At 39.0% G+C, this 26,351-nt stretch overlaps 1 protein-coding gene across 1 annotated transcript; it reads left to right on the top strand.

The window, feature by feature from the left end:
- On the top strand, positions 8,997-16,870 carry LOC109230217 (ATP-dependent RNA helicase DBP2-like). The gene is made up of 11 exons (XM_019395741.1): positions 8,997-9,435; positions 10,092-10,184; positions 10,287-10,451; positions 10,579-10,674; positions 11,403-11,477; positions 11,697-11,858; positions 12,280-12,360; positions 12,815-12,913; positions 14,165-14,260; positions 15,173-15,200; positions 16,839-16,870. Exons 1-11 carry the CDS (start codon positions 9,154-9,156, stop codon positions 16,868-16,870), a joined length of 1,209 nt encoding a protein of 402 aa, XP_019251286.1. The 5' UTR covers positions 8,997-9,153.

The raw sequence follows: 26,351 nt of genomic DNA, 5'->3' as shown, positions 1-26,351 counted from the left end.
CATTCCCGGGTTTCGTGGTTTTAGCACAATCGCTTTAATCATACTTGGCTTAATTAAATTGTCTAATTACTTATTTTAGAACATACGTGCAATTACCTCTTTTAAATAGGAAATTATCCTAAAACGAGTCACGCGCACGTGTACCCATTTGTTTGGCGCGTCCAGAATCATGTCACACGTACGTGTCCACAATTCCTAACGCTTTATTAATATTAAGAAAATTTAGTCGAAGTTGCGTGAACGCATACTCCGATTTTGTTTTTAAGACCGTAATTATGTCACGCGAACGTGTACACAACCACGATAATATATTAAACGTGTCTAAAGCAAACTATGATGTCCATGTTTTAAACTAAGTTAAAGTTCAATCTAAAATTACTGATTGTAAGTATGCTTTGGATAATACCCTAGGCTTTTTAATTATTTTGGGAAGACTGGGCCAGCGATAGGCCCACTACTGTATAAAGGTCTTTAAGAGAAAAATGGAAACTGGGCTCGAAGTTGAGCCCAGAAATGAGGACAAAATGGTAAGCGGCCATAAGAGCATAAAGCTAGTACAAATTTAATTGATGGGAAAAACTATATCGGACATGCAGGAGCATTCGAGATCGCGTAAAAGAAAACAGTCATACAGGGCTAACATTGTGAGTGAATAAACAATAGTTAGAAATTGCTTATGAATAGAGGGATTGCAACTAAGAACAAAAAGGAATTAGTTAACTGCACCCAAGTCCTGATTGTGCTCTCTTGATAAAGCACAAGACTGGTTGCTCATTAACCAGGCCAGTGTTGCCATCGTGGCCATAGGCCCAATTGAACTAGCTTGGATTGCCAAAAATCATCCAAAGAGCTTGTTGGATACAACCTTAGACATAAAAAATAAAATAGTTTACACTATTACAAAGTTGACTGATTCTAATAACAGACTATTTTAACGAAATCAAGTTCCAAAAATCGAGTTTTATTACATTAAGAAAAATTCTATCAGTCTCAAATTGTCTAACATCTAAAAAGACCTTCAAAAATACAAAGCTAATCTCTACAATTAGAACTTCCATTCATGTGACGGCCATGAATTTTATCATTTTTTGACTTCTGTATCCAGGCTTACTGAGTTGGGCTTCCTTCGAGAGAAACTGACCAACTGGTGATTAGTCTCATAGGTGTATCACCCTTAAATCAACTTATGAACACAAATCATTATTTACAAAGTGAGGAAACAGGGATGAACAAACCCTGAACAACACGAGAAAAGATTTGACTCAAATATTGCATAACCAGACCAGAAATTAAAACCATCTTATGAACCATTATTGAAACTTGAAATGGCTATGAGGAAACTTGAAATAACACTGCATGCCAAACAAGGAACAAATAACAAAACAAAACACTAAAACAACTGGAATCTCATATTGCAGACCAAACCAAAAATTGGAGTCATTTTTAACAATTAAACATGCTAATCTCAGCAATCAAACACAAATGTAACATAAAGAACATCATCTTTTCATTGCATGAACTCAACATAGAATAAGATAGGTAAGGTTTACATACCTAAATGTAGAAATAACAGCAAAGATCCAAACAGAAGTACATAAAACAAGAGTGATATCAGCTTATGGGTACAGCAGTGAAAAGCAGCAGCAATACTCAACATAGCTTTGTTATCAGGCCATTCTTAGCTCCAGAACCCAGAAATTATAGCGAAAAACCCTTTCCAAAATTTTAGTAATAGAAAGAAAAATCAAAAAAGGAAATTGGACCTCTCAGGAGATTTTTAGGTCTGTTTTTTTTTTTTTTTTTGGTGTAATGAGGGCCAGGCTCTGAATATTATATAGGAGATGCCAATCTCCCACGTGCTCCTCAAAATCAGGGAATTATTCCCTCATAACAACCCCTAAAAAGCATCTTTCTAACAGAATTGGGACAGCTGGCAGCCTCTAATTGGTTTCAGCATTTTGTGCTGGCCAAATAGAGCCAACTGCCCCAAATTCTAGAAAGCTTCTTATCCAAACTTCTGTTTACATACCCCTCCCATGACCCCCTTTAAGTTTTCTTTTTTGTTCGATTAACCCCTTCACAATTTCTATCTGTTTACAAATCAGGACCAACAACATAAAGCAGGAATTAGCACAAATCAAAGACTAGAGAAATAAAACACCATGCAAATTAAAACTTGAAACTAAACCTAACCCTAAATAGATTTAGCATGCAACCAGCTCTGAAAAGAACACGAAACCAGAAATCATCAAACCTAACACCAAAACGAATTTCACCAAAGAAAAATTGTCAAAACTCAGTAAATAGACTGTCCAAATGATGATTTAACAAATTCGACTAAGCACAAACAAGACACACTGTAATTGACCTAATATTAAACCATGCAGCTAAGCACGAAAACGATGATGAAGGAAAAAACAGAAAGAGATATTACCCCAAATAACTCAGAAGAAATAATGACAACGAACTCCGGTGGACGAATAGGACCGATGAATTTTGACCGGAATCCGGCGAGTCTGCCCAAATCCAAGGATCTCGGAATGACTCAAAACTATCGTCAATCGATTGCTCTTGTTGAGAGCAGTCTATTAACGCGAGATTTAAGTCAAATCGAGTTGGAATCGCGCGAAAAAATCAGAAAAGAAAAATTAGGGTTTTTCTGGAATTCCTAGATTTGAAATTGGAAGTAATCTGTTTGGTTTTTTGGGAGATTAATGGTGGATCAGCGACGAGGTTGATGTGAGCAGTATGGGGTGTGGATTTGGGCGGATTTGGAGGTCGTTTGGTGGTGTTAGGGTGGTGGCCGTGGTTGAGAGAGATGGGGGATTTTAGGGCGGCTAGGTTAGAGGTGTTGAGAGAGATGAGAGGAATGAGGGTATCGTTAGGGTTGGGGGGGGGGGTATTCCGACATATAAAAGGGAATTGGGTAATGAGTTCCCAGCCGTTCGATCAAGGGAGATCAACGGTTGGGATTGATGACTGGTGAAACGACGTCGTTTGGGTAAGGGTGGGGGCTGGACCAGGTAGAAGGGTTGGGCCAAGGGCTGGTCGGGGACGAGAATTTGTTTGGGCTTGACCCACATTTGGCCCAATTTCAAGACTAAGTTAACCCTTTTTCCAAATTCCTTTTCTCTTTGTTGTTTTTCTTTTTTCTTCTTTTTTTTCTTTTTCTTCAATTAATTAAATCCTAAATTAATCTAATTTTCAAAATTAAGCCAATTGTCTATGTATAATATTTACAAAAATTAGCTAATCTTAAATTAAAGAAGAGAAAATTACTAACTTAACATTAAAGGCTAAAATGTAAAAAAGAATGATTTTTTTTTTTTGTGATTTTTATTTTAATGACAATTAATTAACCAAATTAATGCGAACACACAACCTAATATGCAATGCATGAAGTTTTGATATTTTTGGAGTATTTTCTATGCTTTAATGCATGCGAAAAATGCAAACACTTGAACAAATATTCCTAGAAATTCTATAAAATTAAAATGACCTACAAAAATCTATTGAGATTCTGTAGGAGTATTTTGGGACGGGCAAAAATTACGTGCTCACAGCTAGTTATGAAGTACAAATTTCAATGTTGTTTTTGCGTAAAAAGATAAAGCAGTAGTTCCTTTGGGTTTGTGTGAATTTTAGAGACTTGGGGGAAGGAAACTCTATTATTTAATTGTCCAGCTATAAAATCTGCAAGAATATTAGGGTTTCCATAAGGTTTTGCAATTCTTGTGACAGCAATGTTCAGTTTTCGGTTTACACAATTAAATTCTTTTTATAAGGCCGTTTGTAATTCTTCGGTTCCGCGCGGTCGAATTTCTATTAATAATTTTGGGAATCCCATAAAGATTATGACCTGGATCAGATCGATTCTTTTTTGAATCTCTATACGTGCAATTCTCTCGACGCTAGAGGATGTTCTCATATTCTTTTGTACATAATTCTTGATACAATCTCTTATTTTTTGATCTTCTTGTAAACCTTCGGAATAATTTTTTGGTTGCGAAAACCAAAGGGAATGATGACCTTGGGTTGTATCCAGTCCGGAAAGTAGATTTTTTTCCCATCTCATTTTTTTAACGAATACATCTCTACATATTCATCTTCTAAAGATACATCTTTTATTACAATAGTTACATGACAGGTTGATCTTTTTATTGGAAAACTACGTCCTCGAGCTCGAGGTTTCAAAATCTTCACAGTAGTACCTCCATTGACTTCGGCTTTACTAATGATTAAATTGGCTTCGCTGGAACCCATATTGTAACTAGAATTTGCTGCCACAGAATAAACTAATTTCAAAATGGAATAACATGCTCGATAGGGCATGAGTTCTAGCATCATAAGGGTTTCATCATAGGAACGGCCGCAATTTGATCAATTACTCTTCGTGCTTTGTCAACAGACATAGATATATGTTCGCCTAAAGCATATACTTCTATTTTTCTTCTTCTTTAGCATAAGGTTTGCCTCCTACTACTGAATCATAAGCATCTAGATTTTTTATTAATATTAACGACGAGATCTATTATCGCTTTTTGCATGTCCTCTAAAATTTAATGTAGGTGCAAATTCTCCCAATTTATGGCCTACAATACTATCCGTTATATAAATAGCCAAATTCTCTTTTCCATTCTGGATAGCAATAGAAGTGAGGAGAGTAGCATAACAAAATATTTTCTACTCTCTAACCAAATACTAGAAAATATTTTTTCGGAAAAAGTTTTCCACTAACCAACCAAACAAGGAAAAACAAGTGATAAAACCACTCATTTTCCATGAAATTTTTTCTAGAAAAACATTTTCCATGGAAAACATTCTCCTTAATACCAAACACACCCAATATGTTGGAAGTTTATATGCAGGAGCTCCATAATCCCACATATTATGCTGAAACTTTTCGTGTTTCAGCAAAATATTAGTTATTTTTAATGATTTCACAAACGTGGGTTATTTTAATTACCAGTGCAAAAACTGGCTAGCGGTGCTCGTTTTACCTTATACATCTTATATTGGCTAGAGAAAATGACCCTCTATAGCCCCTCAAAATTTTAATAGCCTATATTTTTCCCCATTGACACGAAATATCCCTCCGCCCCAAACATATTACATTTAATAGCCCGAAATATTTATTTTTTTTGTATATTTTTTTATATAATGACAGTCTATTTTGTATATTTTTTATATAATGACAGTCTATTGTATATAAATTATATAGTGACAGTCTATTTTGTATATAAATTGTATAGTGACAGTCTATTGTATATAAATTATATAGTGACGGTCTATTTTGTATATAAATTATATAGTGACACTCTAGTTTGTATATATTTTGTATAGTGGCAGTCTATTTTGTATATATTTTTAAAGTGACAGTTTATTTTGTATATATTTCGTATAGTGACAGTCTATTGTATATATTTTGTATAGTGACAGTCTATTGTGTATTTTTTGTATAGTGACAGTCTATTTTGTATATACTTTGTATAGTGACAGTCTATTTTGTATATATTTTGTATAGTGACAGTCTATTTTTTATATATTTTGTATCCCGAGCACTTTTATCTATCCAACGTGTATAGAATGTTGTATGATGTATAAAGTGTATATATTTTGTTCTTTTACCTTAACCTTATCTATCCAACGTATATAGACTATTTTGTATAAAAACTTATAATTAAGAAGCTGGTGACATTTCTATTAAAACAAAATCAAAGAACGGTAATGAACAAAAATAATAGGTCCACCTCACAAAAAGATTAAAGTAATTCTATCGAATCACAACTCACAAGACTCATATTGCTCTAATTAATTTTTTGTTTATTTAAATTTTTTGCTATTTTTGAGTTTCTATTAAACAAGCATAAATTTCTCTATGATAATTGTAAGTGTTAGTAAATTTAAGGAACTCATTATTCGTAATATGAAAAACTGGGTATCTCTCCCATGAATATTTAAAGGATATTTTACACCTTTTAATTTTTATCCATAAAACAGGAGACTGATTTAAAATGGTCCAACTTGACCTTAAAAAGCAAAATGTGGCACTTATTCAGATTAGAGGAATATAAAGACGAAGCCTTTAGAAGAAAAAAGAAGAGAGAGAGAAATTAAAACTTGCTCATTTCACTGTAAGTTCGTGCTTTTGGTTTTAGTTATATGAAATTTTCATTTCATTTGTCCATTTCTTCAGTTATTAAAAAAGAAGTGATATCGACTTTGAAATAGCTTTCAGTTGTCTACTAAATCCTGCAAATCAAATGGAGTTAAATAAGAAAATTAATTTATTTTTAAAAATTTAACAATTTATAGTGGAGAAATAATAAAGAGTAGTAGATCGTAATAGATTAAAGACTCTACTTTGCAACTTGAAAAGTTGATTAAATTGGTCAGCGTATTTTTTTGTGTGTAGCCAATGTAATAAGTTTTTGGCTATAACTTGCAATCAAGTGTAATGGGCTAGCGGTTGTCTTCATAAATGGGGGCATTTGCATCTATACCCGCTTTTTGTGTCACATTTTAACTTGTGCCCACTTTGCAAAAAAAATTGTAAGCGTACCCGCTTTTTCGCATAACTTCAGCACACGGGACTGAAGTAGCAAAGGCAATCACGCAAAACTTCAGCATTCTAGTAGCCGGGCCTGAAGTTCAGCTCTAGAGCTGAAGTTTTTGTGTTATAACTGGAAACTTCAGCTCTAGAGCTGAAGTTCTTGTATTGTAACTGGGAAACTTCAGCTACGTAACTGGAAACTTCAGCTCTAGAGCTGAAGTTTTTGTGTTGTAACTGGGAAACTTCAGCTCTAGAGCTGAAGTTTTTGTATTGTAACTGGGAAACTTCAGCTCTAGAGCTGAAGTTTTAGAAATTCATAATCTAATGTGGACAATGCTTCTGCCATTGTTGCATATGAGGCTAAGACTAGGCTGAAGAGATCAAATATATAGATAAGCGGTGAATGGATCGCTCGACAAGGAGTGAAACAGCAACAAATATAGTCAATACAGAAGCAACAGACCATGTTGGTGTCAAGGCCAATAACCGAAGTTCTTTGTTACCTTCTTCCATTTCCCAGTGACCAATGTCTATATATAATTAATATATATGTATATACAGAACTTCAATTGATCTCTCCAGCAATAGAATCAAACTCTACCACCAATTACATAAAAATTACAACTTTCTCGCAATCTACATAACCGAGAACTACTTGTGACATAAAAATCAAAACTTTCTTGCAGTACAAGAAGCATGGTCCTCTATTCAGTAATAAGTAGAGGGAAAATTCTGAAATCTGCCACTTAACCTATAAATCTCCAGATTCTGCAACACAGATTTATAGGAAGACAGTAGAAGAATTAATATTTAAAAAGGCAAAGGGATGGTCGTCCTCTTGCTTGACAACTCAGTCAATTGCTTGTTTGCATATTTCAGCTATTTATTTTAGAAGATGAAGAAAACGAAGGAGGAGAAAGGGAGCTGAAGTTATTTAAGAAGTGGGTACAAGTTAAAAGTTTTTAAAAAAATGGGTATAGGTTAAATGGGGGTGACCAAATAGGGCGCCCCGTGCAATTTTTACTCATAAATGAAGTTTGCTGTATTGGCGGGAGAAATTAAAAAATAGCCAGATTTACAAGTGGTCATTCAAAAATAGCCACGCTTTCAAAAGTAATCGAAATTTAGCCACTTTTCATGTAAAGATAAATTTGAGCGAAAACACTGTTCAAAACTCGAAAAATACGCCAGTATATTATGCTGGAGTTCCAGCATAAGTATACTTGAACTCCAGCATATTATACTGGAGTTCTAGGATAATTATACTGGAACTCCAGCATAATATGATGGAGTTCCAACATAAGTACACTAGAACTCCAGCATAATATACTGGAGTTCCAGCAAAGTATACCGGTCCAGTATAATATGCTGGAAGTTCATACACAAGTGCTCGAATCTCCAGTATATTATACTGGAACTTTTCGTGTGTTGGAGAATATGCTGGAAGTTCGTACACAGGTGCACCGAACTCCAGTATATTATGCTGGACCGGTCTCTGTTGCAGTAAAATAGTAGTTATTTTTCAATGACTTGACAAATGCTACCAGCTATGTCCATTTACAAGTAGCTCATTACAAAAATTGGCCAATCGATAAAATATTACTAATATTAGCCAAATTAGCCAATTAGCTATTTGAAGCAAAAAAATATTAAATTTTTGCTTTGTTTTGAGTGAGTGTTATTAGAATAGATTGGGCACAACTTAAGGAGCTTGAATCTCAATTTTGGGATGATTTGGTGAAGTTTTGAGGTGGTTTGAATTGAAAATTCGACGTAAAAACTGAAAATGAAAAAAAAATGATATGTGTATCACATTGTTATCATTTGTGTATCACATATGTATCATATTTGTATCAATTGTGTATCACATGTATATCCATGTATACCTGTGTGTGAGATACATGCGTGATACATGTTTGATACATGTGTCGCAGAAGACTTTTTTGAACTCGATTTAATTACGAATTTTGATACAAAACCAGTCCAAATCACCTTCAATCTTCCTCAAATTTTGTATATTGACTTATCTATATATTTTCAATGAATTTCAACTATACCCATTGAAAAAATTCCTTTTTTGCTTAGATTTTTGGAATATTGTATATATTTTTGTATCTCATCACCTTATTTGCTACCCCGTCCATAAAATTTCCTTTCCATCTTGTATCTAATGTTGCTAATCACGTTTAAAAATATGGAAGGTGATTTTTGCATGTGATTCTTTGAAAGAAAGAACCTTATTATTTGGTGTTTCAATTTTTGTTGGCTAGTTTTGGTAAATTTATGACTAATGGCTAGAGTTTGATAAGTTGAGATTTATTTGGGACATTTTTGTAAGTTTCTCATTTTTAAATGACCAGTCCGAAAACTGGCCAGCCCCGTGCTATTTTTAATGTATTGGCTAATTGGTCAAGGCCCGATATGGAGGCCGAAAATGGTCTTCTCCCAAAAACATAGATGTCATCCCAGTGTTTGAAAGCGCAGGCTTTTCAGCATTCCACTTAAATCACACTCCTTTTGTTTCTAGAACTAGAATAGATATTAGCAGTCTCATCTTATCCCGCGAAAAAAATTATACTCCTGAAGTAATTCTCTACACCATGTCTTATGTACCTCCTCACCTGAGAAATTCTTCTGCCGGCAAAACCACCACTCTGAACAGTAACGGCGCCGGCGCCGATTACTTCTCATCAAAACGCAGCTCGCATCAGTCCAGAATTCATTGCAATGGCGAGCTTGACAAGTCCTCGTCCAACGGATACTCTAATTCATCTCGCCGGAGCTCCGTTAATTACTCGACGGCATCGAGAACGGCCATCCCTGACCCTGAGTTTCCCCAGTGGAAGCCTTCCGAACGAGTTCTCCGTCTTAAATCCGAGCAGGTTCGAATATTCAGTAGCACCAGGAAGTGATGTTATTTAGGTTATCAGTATTTGAATTGTCCGTTTCTATTTTCGGTTAAAGTGTTACATTTTTTTATGTGTCCTTAGGGTTTATGAAAATTTGCTGAACTTCAATTCATTCACTCTGAAAGTTAGTTTATTGTTGCAAAATTGCTGTTTAATTTTGTTTGTGGTGCCTTGAATTTAGCAAAATGAGAAATAAGTTTGCATATATTTCGCTAATTGGCAGTTGAAGTGTTTTTTTAAGCTATAGACGGCAGTTTATTAAAAGGCTGCATGCCTGTAACATTCTTTAGTTTGAGGTATATTTGTGTTATTCCTAGTGCACGAGAATTTTACTTGTATCTTTAGGCCTTCACTGCAACATTATGATTATTATCTTTGTTATATGGACTTTTACATGCTAGAGAAATTGCTATATTATGTTAAAGTTTGGATATTTCTGTGGTAAAATACCAGTAGTTTATTTAGTTTCTAAGTGCTGCTAATATCTGCTAACTGCAATTTGAGGAAATGCAATGTATGAAAAGTTTAATTCCTGTTGACTTACATGAATTGTCAATCTGTTATTGTTTTAATTGGTGATCCTGGTTTACGTGTTTGATCGGCCTTTTGATGTACATTTTTATCTGCAGATAGAAGAGATTCGATTAAGGCTTAACGTTGATGTAAATGTTGCCCCAGGCTCAAGTTCTGCACCTGCACCTATTGAATCATTTCCTGATATGGTTAGTTGAATAATTAAATTCATCGACAAATCCCTATATTTACCTTTTAATTTAAGGGCATAATTAAGTTATTTGGATCCTGCTTATTTTTTCTCCCTGCAGTGCTTGCATCCTAGCATCATGAAGGATATTGAAAAGCATGGCTACACTGCACCGACTTCTATTCAGGCTCAATCCATGCCAGTTGCTCTTAGTGGAAGAGATCTCTTGGGTTGTGCTGAAACTGGTAGTGGGAAGACCGCCGCGTTCAGCATACCTATGATACAGGTTGCGTATTTCATTTCCATGTCATATTGCGAATCTGTCAGTGTTGTACTTCATCTTGCTTATATGAGATGCTTCAATTGTTGTGATGTTTAATAATTACGATACATGTTATTCTCTTTCCATGCAGCACTGTTTGGCTCAACAACCTCTTCAACGTGGTGATGGACCTTTGGCATTAGTGTTGGCGCCTACGAGAGAGCTTGCACAACAAATAGAGAAAGAGGTGGATTGCGGCACTTCAAAATTTCTTGCATTTTCTTCATATTCTGCATATATTTGTTTCATTTTTCCTTTTTCACTGTGGTTTCACTCTCTCAAATTCTAATCTTGATCAGACCCTTGGACTTGCTCCTATTTCTTTTTATTATCTAATCGATCAATACGAACAACACTAGTTTCTTTTTCTCTCTTTTCGGTTTCATTGAGAACATAATAGACTCTCTTTAATGTGGTGCTAATTGACTAATAACCATATCAAAGGGACCTGAAAAACATAATGGCTTGCTACTCTACGCATGCTTCGCTTCTTGAACCTCGAATAAATGGTCATCCTTCAAAAGCAGTCTTGTTTAGTTGATTACATAAATTACTAACTTATGCTACCGAAGCATGCTGTTTCACCTTTCCTCTCTTTTTTCGTGTTGGTTTTAATTAATTAACAGGGTCTCAATGATTCACAAGAGTGGACTTCATTATCACTAGGTTCCAATTGTGCATTGCTTTGTTGATTTGGTTTTATTACTGTACAAAGCCTCCTCGTCTTACTTTGAAAATATTCCTCATAACCAATAATTTTGCATGTGAATTTACCCATGTTCATTATGACCAATATATATAGTAGCCAGTCATATATAATATATCCATGGTGTTAGACGCGAAAAATCTCAATTTATTTTATTTTGCCTTGTAAATATTGTGTCTGTACTTGAACTGCTACACTTTTCTTTTCAGGTTACGGCTTTCAGCCTGTCACTGGATTCCTTTAAGACCGCAATTGTTGTAGGTGGGACAAACATTAGTGAACAGGTAACTTCATTTTTTTATATCATTATTAGGGTGCTCTAGTATCTGCGTGGTTCACACATACTACATGAGGATAAATAAAGCAGATATCTCTTCTTTTACTCTTGAATTTATCTTTTGGTTGTGCCTTGGAACAATCATTTTCATCTTTTATGTTACATGATGATGCAAGACTAGCCTTCTCATATCTTGTAATTGTGGTTTTTATTGGATGCAAGACAGAGGTCTGAACTTCGAGCAGGGGTACATATAGTGGTTGCTACTCCAGGAAGACTTATAGATCATTTACAGCAAGGAAATACTTCCCTCTGCAGGATCTCTTTTGTTGTTTTGGATGAGGCTGATAGAATGCTTGATATGGGGTTTGAACCTCAGATAAGAGAGGTATACCTTCTATTTCAATTTTGTTTATCTTATCTTTTCAAGTGAACATTATTTTCCATTTTACCTGTTAGGCTCATCACCTATAACTCATGTTCTATACCTCCCTGATGTTGTGAGGAGTATACTGCTGTTTTCTGATTTCTTTACATACATTTGTCAGTCAATTTAGTAGCTGTTTTGCTACTATAAACTACATAACAGTGGTTGATAATACATTTACATTATTTTATTCGGCTGGTATCTTTTTGTAAAATCGGAAAACCTCTCATGTCATTTGACTCCTGATTACCATTTGTTCATTGGCTATTGTAATTTGTTATAGAGATCAATTCATCAAACTGGATTGTTTGGTCTGTGGTTCTAGACTTATTTGATTATGAAACACCATAAATGACAACTTCCAAATATTACTCTGTCGTAGGTGATGCGAAATCTTCCAGAAAAGCATCAAACACTGCTCTTCAGTGCCACCATGCCGACAGAAATTGAAGCATTGGCACAGGTTAGGTTTCTATTTACTTCTTCCTTGTATTAGTCAAGGTATTTAAAATAGTATCCTAGTGGGCTTATTTTGTGGATGCTAGGATTCTAAGACCGCACAGGTAATTCTAATCATGAGCAGATTCCATGTTGACATCTACCAATGATATACCATGCGAATACAATGTCGAAACAATGAGAACAAGGTCAAGCTAGAAATTACTATTCAATTGGCAATAATTGTTAGAAGGGTTAAAGCTACTATACTATAAAAACTTGACTTTAAAGAAACTGGTGCGGGCTGAATGTTGAATTCTGTTTGAGGTCTTGTTTTATAGCTTTTCTCCAACAATGTCATTCTCCATGTATATGCAATTCATCATTACTTAAAGATCTTCAGTTTTGATAAACACATGATGGAGTAAATGTTATTGTTCTGTAAGAGAGGTTTCAATTATTTCTTTTTATTATTACAGGATTACTTGACTAATCCAGTGCGAATAAAAGTTGGAAAAGTTAGCAGCCCGACTGCAAATGTTTCCCAGAATTTAGAGAAGGTACCTGAAAATGATAAGGTATGTTTGGGGCTGAACTTAAATAGCAAAGAGAACAGATTGACTTGCATTGCTTTTAATAGCTTCAATGTTACCATTTTTTGTTGCAAGGCCTTTTTATTATCCGTTCTTGCTTGTTACTTGTATACATAGTAGTTTGAGTTATGCATCTAACAGTGTTGCACTCATCAGTCTTTGCCCATAGGGTGTGTCTTCCCCGTCTCTGACTTTCATTTTTTGATAAGGATAAAGAATCAATACTAAAATCTATGTCATCATAATAATGGATACATCCACATTCATGTTGATACAAGCTATATATATGTGTGTGCTTTTGGGTGGGTCATAGTGGGTTGTTAGTCTTGACAAGGCTCTCCAGCCAAGAGCTCTCTAATGCATAAGGAGCTAACTCTTACTGTGTGAAGTGTGATGAAATTCCAATTTCCCAGCATAAGTGGTGTACCTTTCTGGTAATATTCTCAAGTCTGGAAGGTGATAGAAGGTGTTAGCTCTATTAATTTGAATCTTTGCATATTGTCATATAACTCGTGAAGCAACTGTAATTCAAGAGGAACTGCAAACATCTCGTCAGAGAGTTCCGCTGTCTTTTCCCAAATGTTTTATCAATTAAAAAGGTACTCACCCTATTTATTCATTGTTTGGGAACAACTATGGTGAATCGATAGTAGGTGTCTGTGCTCGTGGGAGATAGCAGGTACCCAGTGGATTAGTCAAGGTGCGCTGAAGCTGGCCCGAACATCGTCGTAACAAAAATAAATAAACAAGAGGCAAAACAGTAATACGATTCTTATTGAGATCTCAAGGGATCTTCCATTCACTAGGTTTCACACATATTACATGAGGGCAATGCTCCATGCTATCCTTTGTTTTGTCTATTTACCAGCAACTCCGTGGTGCTTGAGTCTTCAAAATGCAACTATAACTTCACTTTTTGGTCCATCCTTTGTTGGATAATTTTCTGAAATATATGGTCTTCCGGGAATATAAATATTGTTCGTTTTGCAGTTGTGCCAAAGATCAAATGTATATCAGAAATGCTAGAAATTCGAAGTTCAGTTTTACTTATGTTAGATTTCTTTTACAATTTTTGTTCATGGGGAAGACACAGTTATGTCATAAACTATCTTGTGCTTGGGGTCAATCTTATATAGTTGGAAAAACAAGCTTTCAAGTGTAGATATTAATTGTCACTAGTCTATGGGTCTTGATCATGCTTGTAGCTTGACGTTGTTGTAATGATAAATCTTGTAGATTGACCGACTTTTGGATTTGTTGGTTGAGGAGGCAGCTCAATCTGAAAGATCTGGTCATCCCTTCCCTTTGACCATTGTATTTGTGGAAAGGAAGGTAAGATCTTTTGAACTCTGATTTTCCTTTCTGCTTTTGCCCTATCCATGCTAAAGCTGCCTTTTCCAAGAATTCCCTGCTGAAAATTACAGAAGATCATTAAAGGAAAAAGTGAAGGATAATAATTTAAATCACCTGGTACTTTTTAAGGTGTGATTACCTTCGGGTTTCTTGTCCAATCTTTATTCTTTGTGTTACCTGCAAGGTAAAATAGTGATCTTGCAAATGTTAATAGTCAAACCGACCTTCTACCTGCCATGTGATCATGGTAACCTCTAGTGTCACATTAATGAACCGTGTGAAATGGGTTTGTTGCGTATGGAAAAAGTTAATTGTCTGTTGGCTAAGCTACATGGGCTTGAAAAATCCCACTTCTAAATGTGATAAAACCTGGTTTGGGATAGCCAACAGGATAATAGTTTATTGCTCACGAGAGTGTTTCATGGAATCTCAGCTGTCTGCATCAAGTAAGTTTGTCAGAGACTTGCAAGAGCTATGACTAAACTGCCATAGCGGATTTTTGGTTCTCATAAAAGCTAGGATGCAAAGTCCTCCTATCATTCACATTGTTGGATTTGTCCTAGGGCTGGGGAAATGTCGCCATAGATCATTAGTGCCCAGCTTTTCAATTGGAAGAAAAATGACAGAATTATAAATTTTCGTAACTGTCCTTATCACATATCTTGAAGAATTGTTTCTCTGTTTACTCTATGAGACTATGCATTTTTTTTAAATGGTAAGATTTGTATTCAATATAGCACAACTAGAGGATTCTGTACCATATGAGACTGTCTACTTAGTTTTAAGTCTACGTGATTGTGCATTGCATGATTTAATTTAGTCTTTTTAGGGAGTGGGTTCAACTGTGCTTCTGATTAGTCTATCATTAGTGACCTTTAAGTTGTATTATAGGAAGTTCTGTGGTTTAAGGCCAGGAGTGGTAAATAAGGTATCAAAATAGTTATACAACCCAAAAATAAATGTCTACTAACGTGTGTGTGTGCCAGAACCTGGTGCCACAAACTACGGGCAGCTAGTAGAATATACAACCAAAAGAATACTACACTACCCTACTGTCTGGATCAGAATAGACAGAAATAACAGTACAAAGAGAGACTTTTTCGGCTGCGGATCGACATGGAAGGAAAAGCAGTTCACCGTAGAAGTCCCAAGCCTGCTCACAACTGCGCACCAGGGAAATAACCGGATCCACCTGCCTCAGACCCTGTACATTTAAGTACAGAAGCGTAGCATGAGTACATAAACAATATGTACCCAGTGAGTATCCCGCCTAACCTCGAAGGAGTAGAGACGAGAGGTTGACTGGACACTCACTAGGAGTTATGTTGCTGGGCACATAAGCTTCGCTTAGTATCTTCATCAAGGCATTCTTGTGAGCGTCAGAGCTCTGTAGAAGAGCTAGGATGGATATCTGCGATGTTGTTTTGTCAAATTGCTCAAATACCGAGTANGTTAGAGGCTTGATTGCTATTTTCGGACCGTGGTAAGTGTTTGATCTAACTTTGGCTTGAGGGAATAGGATTAGAGTATCATAAATGCTAGTTTGCTAATGATCGAGTACGGTGTATAGGCGTGGTGACGAGTGTCTATACACCGGAGTCTAGCATGACCGTGGGTCTTTGTTTGTACTTGTTATGAGATAATTTGGAACTCTCTAAGCTACAAAAATGTTTTTCTGCAAATGTGAAGAATCGGAGGATAAGTTGTGAAATATTAATATTTTGGAGCATTGCCTCGAGTGTTAAATACCATTGAGTAAGAGATGAACGTATTGAAAAGAGTTGTGATTAATCCCTTGCCGGGATGGTTTGATTACAGTGAGTATTGCCCTTGCTGGGTTGTGAAAGATATTGTTATTGTTTCCTTGCCGGGACTTGGTTGTTATTTGTGTTATTCCCTTGCCGGGACAGTTCATATTACTTGTTTATTCCCCTTGCCCGTTTGGTTGTGACTGTTATTTGGGTGAGGAAGAGTGAAATTGCACGAAGGGTCATTCCGTGCTATTCTTGATTATATTTGCACGAAGGGTCATTCCGTGCTATTCTTGATTATATTTGCACGAAGGGTCATGCCGTGCTATGTTTTGACTATTTATGCACGAAGGTACATTCCGTGCTCTGATTTGATTATATTTGCACGAAGGGTCATTCCGTGCCGTGAGATGAGAGCTATGTGAGGGAAAGCACGAAGGGTGATGCCGTGCATTTTATTTGATTGCTTTGGGTGAAATTGAGAGTAAAAGCATGAAGGGTGATGCCGTGCAACTATAGAATTTCTTATTCTTTGATAATTATTGTTGTGCCATGATTCTTAATTATGCTGATGAACTTTATTTCCAAATTTGTATATCTCCCCATAGTACGTTTCCCTCCCTTTTAACTGTTTAGTTTCGGTATTTTCTTTCCTTTTGTTGCATATTTGTATATAAAAATTGTACAGGTTGGTTTGGTAGTCCTGTCTAGCCTCGTCACTACTTCGCCGGGGTTAGGCCAGACACTTACCAGCACATGGGGTCGGTTGTGCTGATGCTACACTCTGTGCATTTCTTTGTGCACAGATCCAGAAGCAACTTTTGGACGGCAGCAGTAGGATTCTTATCCGGGAGCTATCTTCAGTCCAGGGACTCTCGAGGTAGCCTAGCTGGCGTTCGCAGGCCGAAGTCCCTTTCCTTATTTCAGTTTGTTTTCATTGTATCGAAACATACATGTGTATTTCTTTCATTCAGAATTGTAGTAGTCCGTGAGCTAGTGACACCAGATTTTGGGTAGGGATGTGTTTCAAACCTCCGCATTTTTATATTTTTTGTTAAACTTAAAATTTTCCGCATTTCTTTAACTGTTGTTAGTATATTATATTGTCGAGGTTGAATAGCGAATGTTTAATGTATGGCTGGCCTAGCTCCGTTAGTAGGCGCCATCACGACGCCCGATGGTGGGAAAAATCCGGGTCGTGACAGGGCAGCTAGTAGAATATACAACCAAAAGAATACTACACTACCCTACTGTCTGGATCAGAATAGACAGAAATAACAGTACAAAGAGAGACTTCTTCAACTGCGGATCGACATGGAAGAAAGAGCAGCTCACCGTAGAAGTCCCAAGCCTGCTCACAACTGCGCACCAGAGAAATAACCGGATCCACCTGCCTCAGACCCTGTACATTTAAGTACGAAGCGTAGCATGAGTACATAAAAAAATATGTACCCAGTGAGTATCCCGCCTAGCCTCGAAGGAGTAGAGACGAGGGGTCGACTTGACACTCACTAGGGCCAAATAATATCATAAGTTTAAGTTAACAATAAAAATCTATAACAGGCAACAGTTTACAACTAGGCATATAAATCATATTCTCGCTGAGATTCCAATTAATCATTTACTTTATTCACAATTATCAGTTCCTTTCGAGTCATGAAAGTATAATTCTAATAGTTAACAAACTCAGGCAAAGCTGTAAAGCATGCGCAAATATGCCGAGGCGACGGCCCGATCCTACAGAAATAAACTGTGCACTTGCGAGGGTCGACGGCGCGCCTATAGATGCATCTATTCATACCGAGGCGATCGGCCTGATCCACAAATAAGTAGGAATATCAAGTGTACACACAAGGCACAACAATGGTCATAATTGCCAAGCAAGACTTCAACATTTATACAAGTACGTTCTTATTCCCTTTTTAAAATCCCTAGCATACCCTAGGTGCTCATAGTAACAAGATATTAAATAGATTCATATGAAATAAGCATGATGTGGGTCCTAAGCTACCCGGACCATAGACATAGTAGTAGCTACGCACGGACTCTCGTCACCTAGCGCGTGCGTAGTCCCCGCATTTAGCACAATTATTCAATTATTAATCCTATGGGGACAGTTCCCCCTCACAAAGTTAGAAAGGAGATTCACCTCGCTCCAAAGCGCGCTCCCGAATATCAAGAACAAGCCCAAGCTCTTAATTCGAATATGAACGATCGCAAACTAGTTAAGATAGGTAAGAACTAGTCAATAAAGGCTCAAGAGGCCGAATTCTAACTATTTAAGTAATTTTCCAACCTTTCTCACAAGTTTCCTAAATTCTGACCCCGGGCCCATGCGCCCGGATTCCGAGATTTTTCAAAGGAAATTGTTCTTTATGCCCTAAGGATCGATAATATATGATTTCTAGTTCATTACATAGTAAATTACTTGATTAAATCTTAGTTTTATCAAAACCCTAGGTCTAGCTCTAACCCTTGATTTTTACTTAATTTCTAGTGTTTAATCTATCTAATGTTCATGTATTTAAGCTAAGGGAGAGTGGAAATTACTTACCTTGTGATGATATGTGGAAACCCTCTCTTTGGAAGCCCCAATTTCGCCCAAGTGTGGAGAAGAATGTGAAATAAATGCACTTAAGTTCGAATTAAAAGAGTTCACTGCCCAGCGATTTCCGCTTCTGCGGTTTGGGGGCCGCATCTGCGGTCCCGCACCTGCGGAAATAAGGCTGCATCTGCGGCTCTGGGCTAAGGGAGGCTGGACCGCATCTGCGGTCTGAGAAGCGCTTATGCGGAACCGCTTCTGCGGAAATAAGGCCGCATCTGCGGCTTCCCTTGGGCCTGCCTTGGGCCGCTTCTGCGATCATTTGACCGCATCTGTAGTCCTTGAACCGCAGATGCGGTTATGACCGAAGCAGCAGCCTTCAGCCTTTTCTCAACTCTCTAACTTCACTCGAACCTCAGTCATTTGACGCTCGGGGCTCCCGAGCCCCGCCCGAACATACCGACAAGTCTGAAATCGCGAGGCAGACCTACTCGAACCCTCGGAACTCCCAAAACAACGCTAAATCTTATAATCATCCCCTAAAACCAAATGAATCAAACTATTGAATCCTTAAGTTCTTAATTCTCCTCTAACGAGTCAAAACGCCCTTAAACTACTCGGATTGACACCAAATTTTACGGGCAAGTCTTAAATGACATTACGGACCTGTACCAAGCTTCGGAACCAAAATCCGAGCCCGATACCTAGGGAATCGATTATTTCTTAGTTTCTTGAATTCTTTAAAGCTTCCATTAAACAATTTTAGATAAAAATTCATTACCCGGGCTAGGGACCTCGGAATTCGATTCCGGACACATGCCCAGGTCCCATATTTTCCCACGAACCCTCAGAAATTATCAAATCACGGATCCGGGCCCGTTTTCCTAAAATATTGACCGAAGTCAAATTTGGTCTTTTTAAGAAATCCTAAAGAAGCAAATGGGCATATTTTTACTCAAACCTCTACCAATCCCCGAACCAATCGCCCCCGCAAGTCGTAAACTAGTTAAAGCAAGTACGGGAGGCCTTATATAGGGGAACGGGGTTCAAAAAGGCTAAACGACTGGTCGGGTCGTTACATTCTCCACCTCTTAAACAAACGTTCGTCCTCGAACAGGCATAGAAAAGTACCTGGACTGCTGAATAAGTGGGGATATCTGCTCCGCATGTCCTCCTCGGACTCCTAGGTCGCCTCCTCGACCGGCTGGCCCCTCCACTGGACTTTCACCGCAGAAATCTTCTTGGACCTCAGCTGGCGATCCTGTCTATCAACAATAGCAACTGGCTCCTCCTCATAGCCCAAGCTCTCATCTAGCTGAACGGTGCTGAAGTTCAACACGTAGGAAAGGTCGACATGATACTTCCGAAGCATCGAAACATGAAAGACTGGGTGAACTCCTGATAAACTAGGGGGCAAAGCAAGCTCATGAGCAACCTCCCCAACTCTGCTCAACACCTCAAAGGGGCCAATAAACCTTGGGCTCAACTTGCCCTTCTTCCCGAACCTCATAATGCCCTTCATGGACGAGACTTTCAAGAGAACCTTCTCGCCCACCATAAAGGATACATCCCGTGCCTTCTGATCCGCGTAGCTCTTTTGCCTGGACTGGGCTGTGCGAAGCCTCTCCTGGATCATCTTTACCTTATCTAAGGCATCTTGTACTAAATCTGTGCCAAGTATCTTAGCCTCACCAGGCTCAAACCACCCAATAGGAGAGCGACAACGCCTACCATATAAAGCCTCGTACGGGGCCATCTCTATGCTGGACTGGTAGCTGTTATTGTATGCAAACTCCGCTAAGGGCAAGAACTGATCCCACTACCCTCCAAAATCAATCGCGCATGCTCTAAGCATGTCCTCCAAAATCTGCACCGTCCGCTCCGACTGTCCGTTAGTCTGAGGATGGAACGCTGTGCTAAGCTCTACACGAGTCCCCAACTCACTCTGCACGGCTCTCCAGAAATGGGAAGTGAACTGATGGCCTCTGTCTGATATGATGGACATCGGCACACCATGCAACCGGACTATCTCCCGAATATAGATCTGAGCATACCTCTCCGCTGTATAAGTAGTCGCCACGGGGATGAAATGAGCCGACTTGGTCAATCTATCCACGATGACCCACACTGAATCAACCTTCCGCAAAGTCCGCGACAACCCAACTACAAAATCCATGGTAATGCGCTCCCATTTCCACGCTGGTATAGGCATCCGCTGAAGTAGGCCGCCTGGTCTCTGATGTTCATACTTGACCTGCTGGCAATTCAAACACTTAGTCACATACTTCACTATGTCCTTCTTCATCCCCCGCCACCATTAGTGCTGCCTCAAGTCACGATGCATCTTCGTGACTCCCGGATGAATAGAATACCTCGAATTGTGGGCCTCCTCCAGAACCCGCTCCTTGAGACCCTCAACATTAGGAACACATAGACGGTCTTGGAGCCGCAGCACACCATCCTCGCCAATAGAAACCTCCTTGGCACCTCCTTGAAGTACCGTCTCTCTGAGGACTGCTAGATGTGGATCATCATACTGCTGGGCCTTGATCTCCCCCTAATAACGAAGACTGGGCGACCACACATGCTAGAACTCGGCTGGGCTCTGAAATGTCCAACCTTACAAGTCTGTTAGCCAAGGACTGGATGTCCAAAGCCAGTGGCCTCTCCTCTGCTGGAATGAATGCTAGGCTACCCATGCTCTCCGCCTTCTTGCTCAGGGCATCCGCGACCACATTCGCCTTGCCTGGATGATAAAGAATGGTGATGTCGTAATCCTTCAGCAACTCAAGCCACCTGCGCTGCCTCAAATTGAGATCCCTCTGCTTGAACGAATGCTGTAGGCTGTGGTGATCGGTGTAAACCTCACAAGGCACCCCATACAAATAGTGCCTTCATATCTTAAGAGCATGAACAANCAATTGAGATTTTTGTTCGGCACGGCACACCTCGATGTATTCTAACTTCTAGACTTAATTATGAGGGCCATATCTATTTGTATTATCTAATATGGCTCCCCTCCACTAGTTAGACTAACTAAATAAAGCTTAAGGAAATTACAGCTACTTTTAAATTACTGCTCAAACCCAAATTATTAATTATGAGACTATCTATACTTCATTCTTAAAGGCTTGGGCCTAACATTAAAATAAAGAAAAACCAACGTAAGAGGGGACATTAGAAGGCAACGCAAAGAGAGCCTTGGGCTCGACCAACTGGTCTTTCACGTGAAGAAACATGAGCTGATTTCCATCGCAGGCCCAATCGTGAGCCCAAATCCTCGGAGGAACTGGGCATCAGCGGAGACCAGACTCCAGGTCGAATCTCCAGGCTTGCAAACATCAGATTATTTACAGCAACTGGGTGGGTGCAACTCCTTTAGTGAAAAGGAAACCACCAGCATCTCAAAACGGTCCTGACTTCACTAATTGGGCCATCACCAGGCCCAAGTTCAGGACTCACCCTTTTGCACAATTAGCACTTGTAATTCCCTCATAACACTTCATGAAACATGGCACAGAATTAACCTTCTACTTCTGAATTTCAATCATTCGAGCACAAATTGATCAATTAACCAGTATGAGTTGACAAACAATAAATCCAACTTAATCCTGTTCGTGATTAATACCAAGATAGACTAAATGCTTCTGAATTTTTGCCCATTAATTGGACACTTGGAATTGTACCAACCAATCTAAATTAAGCATGCTCACAATCAACCATAGAATAAACTGACAACTGCCTCTATTGTTAGAATACTATGGACCAAATCTTCCCTCCGTTAAACATAATTCCAAAACCCCTGAAATTCGAGAATACCTTCAGCTAAACCAATATATGAGCACATGACCGACCTAACATGATTAACATATTACCAAAATTACAAGAACTACTTAGCAACCAAGTCCCAACACCTTTTACAATAACCAGAATCCCCAAGCATGCATATATGACCTGAACTTCAATCCATTTAACAAATTGTCCCCAAGTCTCATAGCAATCTCAGATCAAATATAAAGAGAAGGAACTTAACTACCTAAAACAGAGATCGTCTAAGTAATATAGCACACTTAGTAGGAGAAGAAGCTCAAAATAAACAGGATTGAATCAGAAAACAACTGCAGTCATGCTTTAAAATCTTTCTTTCTCATTTTTTATTCCTCAACTCAAAGCTTCACCAAAACATGTAGGGTTTCAGGAGACATGTACCTGGGAATGAAAAGGCAAAGGGAAGAGTAAGGAATCAACAATATCAAGTGCAAAAATCAGCACCAGCAACAGAATAGCCCAGATTCAACCCAACATCAGCAATGAAATCAAACCAGAAGGAAGAAACCAATCCAAAACCTAAACCAGATCTTTCACTACCCAAGTTTAAACCATTTTTGACCTCAAATAGAATCAGCTATTGTTCAGAGAATGAAAGAAAACTTCAAAGTCCAAAGCAAAAATTCCAATGGAACAGTACTTCTCTCCAAGTTTCAGCCGTTTGTACTTTTCAGAATTTTCTATCCCTTAGCTCTCTTTTTTGAAATGCAAGAATGCGATGCCTTTATAGGCAGGGCAATAGGGCAGCCCTTAGGACTCTAATTTTGCATTCTGCCTGGCACAACCCATTTTCACAATAGGTCATGAGGGCGTCTGACACCCTTGTCAGGCAAGCCATTGCGAAAATATTATAAAAATAATCATATTGTTTTTAATTAGAATAAGTGGAATAAGCACTCAACTTGGAATTTAAAACCAGGAGAGATAAATACTATAATAAAATAGTTACACAACCCCAAAATGCTCGTCTACCAAAGTGTGTGCCAGAACCTGGTGTCACAAGCTACGGGCAACTAGTAGAATATACAACCCAAAAGAATACCACACTACCCTACTGTATGGATCAGAATAGACAGAAAATAACAACGCAAAAGAAAGACTTCTTCGGCTGCGGATCGACATGGAAGGAAAGCAGCTCACCGTAGAAGTCCCAAGTCTGCTCACGAATGCGCACCAGAGAAATAACCGGATCCACCTGCCTCAGACCCTGTACATTTAAGTACAGAAGCGTAGCATGAGTACATAAACAATATGTACCCAGTGAGTATCCCGCCTAATCTCGAAGAAGTAGAGACGAGAGGTCGACTTGATACTCACTAGGGTCAGATAATATTATGAGTATAAGTTTAACAATGAAAATCTTTCATAGGCAGCAGTTACAACAAGGCATATAAGTCATATTATTGCTAGGATTCCGATTAATCGATTACTACAGTTACAATTATCAATGCATTTCGGGCCATGAAAGCAGTACCAATATTTAACAATCTCAGGCAAAGCTATATAAGCATGCGCAAAATTGCCGAGGNTATCCTGCTGTATCTGCTCTCTACCCCTCTGGCGATACCCCTCAATCCGACGAGCAATCTCGACTACTAGCTGATACCCTGTGCCCATCTCTACCTCTCGAGCCATACTGAACCGAATCCCGAGCTGCAACCCTGCGACAAACCTCCGCACCCTCTCTGCATCTGTAGGAAGTATCATGAGTGCATGGCGGGACAACTCAGAGAACCTCGCCTCGTAGTCGGTCACAGACATCTGTCCCTGCTCGAGCTGCTCAAAGTGGTACCGCAGCTCCTCCCTCTCAAAGGGCGGAATATATCTGTCCAAGAATAACTGCACGAAATCACCCCAAGTGATGGGAGGAGAGCCCGCTGGCCTGCCAAGAATATAGGACTGCCACCATCTACGGGCCCTGCCCTCCAGCTGGAAAGTAGTGAAGTCAACACCATGCGACTCCAATATCCTCACGTTGTGCAGTCTGTCCCTGCACCGGTCAATAAAGTCCTGAGCATCCTCATGACGCTCACCCCCGAAGACTGGAGGGTGAAGCCTGGTCCATCTGTCTAACAGCTTCTGTGGGTCACCATCCATAGCTGGCTTGGGCTGGGGTGCGGTTGCAGCAACTGGCTGAACCCCATCTGCGGGTAGTGCACCCAGAGTCTGATATACTGCAGCTGCGTGGCCTGGTGCCTGAGCAGTAGGGGTCTGGGCTCCCCCTCCTGCCTGAGAAGTAGCTGGGTCTACTGGAAATAAACCAGCCTGAGTCATAGTGTCCATGAACCGTAGCATGCGGCCCATGACCTCCTGAAATCCCGGTGCTGTCATGAAATCCGCCGGGGTAGGCTCAGCTGCGGGCACCTCGCCCTGCTCCTCAATAATAGGATCTGCCGGTGGTGCATCTGGAACGGCTCTGGGACGCCCTCGCCCCCTACCACGGGCCGGTGCCCTCCCCCGGCCTCTACCTCGGCCTCTAGTAACGGGGGGAGCAACTCCTCCCGGGTCCGGAACGTCGGCGGTACGAATCCTCACCATTTGTGAGAGAATAGAAGAGGGAAATTTAGTACTTTCAGCAACTGCATGACGGGAAATGAATAAAGAGTAGTCTTTCCTAATACCCTATAGCCTCTCGAAGATAAATACAGCTGTCTCCGTACCGATCAACAAGACTCTCTCAGGTTTGCCCATAACTCGTGAGACCTACGTGAACCTAGTGCTCTGATACCATGTTGTCACGACCCATTTTCCATAATAGGTCATGATGGCGCCCGACACCATTGTCAGGCCAGCCAACGCGGAAGTGTAATTTAAGTCCTCATTTTACTTTTACCCAACACTAATCATAACAGATTTTCAAAGTTAAGTTAAGGCCAAGAGTGGTAAATAAAGTATCAAAATAGTTATACAACCCAAAAATAAATGTCTACTGAAGTGTGTGTGCCAGAACATGGTGTCACAAGCTACGGGCAGCTAGTAGAATATACAACCAAAAGAGTACTACACTACCCTACTGTCTGGATCAGAATAGACAGAAATAACAGTACAAAGAGAGACTTCTTCGGCTGTGGATCGACATGGAAGGAAAAGCAGCTCACTGTAGAAGTCCCAAGCCTGCTCACAACTGCGCACCAGAGAAATAACCGGATCCACCTGCCTCGGTGTTGATACCCAATTTTTCCCTATGTATTTTTCGTACCCAAAATACTTCAAAAATAGCATATTTGTACATATATAAGCACACCCATGAGTTTTGATATTTTTGATGATTTTTAAACCAATTTATTGCCTATTTTTATACCATAAAATCCAATAATTATTCCCAAAATTTGCCATTTTGGTGAACGATTCATTTTATTCTCATATTTACATCAAAGCATAGCTAACATGATTTTTGCATATTTTTACAAATTCATTTGGTATTTTTAAAACTAAATTGCATATAATTGCAATACTAGCCTCTTTAAAGATTCAATTGTAATTATATTTATAAAATGGACTCCAATATTTTTAATTTGATAATTATGTATCATTAATCATTTTATCACATTTGATTTATTTCCAGAAATTATTTTGCTATTTTTTATAAATTAAAACAAGGGAAAAGTGGCTATTTAAGAGTTAGCCCTTCGCATTTCAATTTTAGCCCGAAATTANAACACGTCGGGATAGGTACGGCATGATACTTCCGAAGCATCGAAACATCGAAAGACTGGGTGAACTCCTGATAAACTAGGGGGTAAGGCAAGCTCATAAGCAACCTCCCCAACTCTCCTCAACACCTCAAAGGGGCCAATAAACCTTGGGCTCAACTTGCCCTTCTTCCCGAACCTCATGATGCCCTTCATGGGCGAGACTTTCAAGAGAACCTTCTCGCCAGCCATAAATGATACATCCCGCGCCTTCTGATCCGCGTAGCTCTTTTGCCTGGACTGAGCTGTGCGAAGCC

Source organism: Nicotiana attenuata, chromosome 7 (genome assembly GCF_001879085.1).
Source record: "Nicotiana attenuata strain UT chromosome 7, NIATTr2, whole genome shotgun sequence".
NCBI lineage: Eukaryota > Viridiplantae > Streptophyta > Magnoliopsida > Solanales > Solanaceae > Nicotiana > Nicotiana attenuata.
This window is presented reverse-complemented; position numbering and strand designations above follow the sequence as displayed.

Excerpts from the sequence above, each read along its gene's own strand:
- LOC109230217 (XM_019395741.1), top strand. The coding sequence starts at position 9,154 with ATGTCTTATGTACCTCCTCACCTGAGAAATTCTTCTGCCGGCAAAACC. Across the intron at positions 9,436-10,091 it reads TCCGTCTTAAATCCGAGCAG|ATAGAAGAGATTCGATTAAG; the intron begins GTTCGAATATTC and ends TTTTATCTGCAG. Across the intron at positions 10,675-11,402 it reads CACAACAAATAGAGAAAGAG|GTTACGGCTTTCAGCCTGTC; the intron begins GTGGATTGCGGC and ends TTTTCTTTTCAG.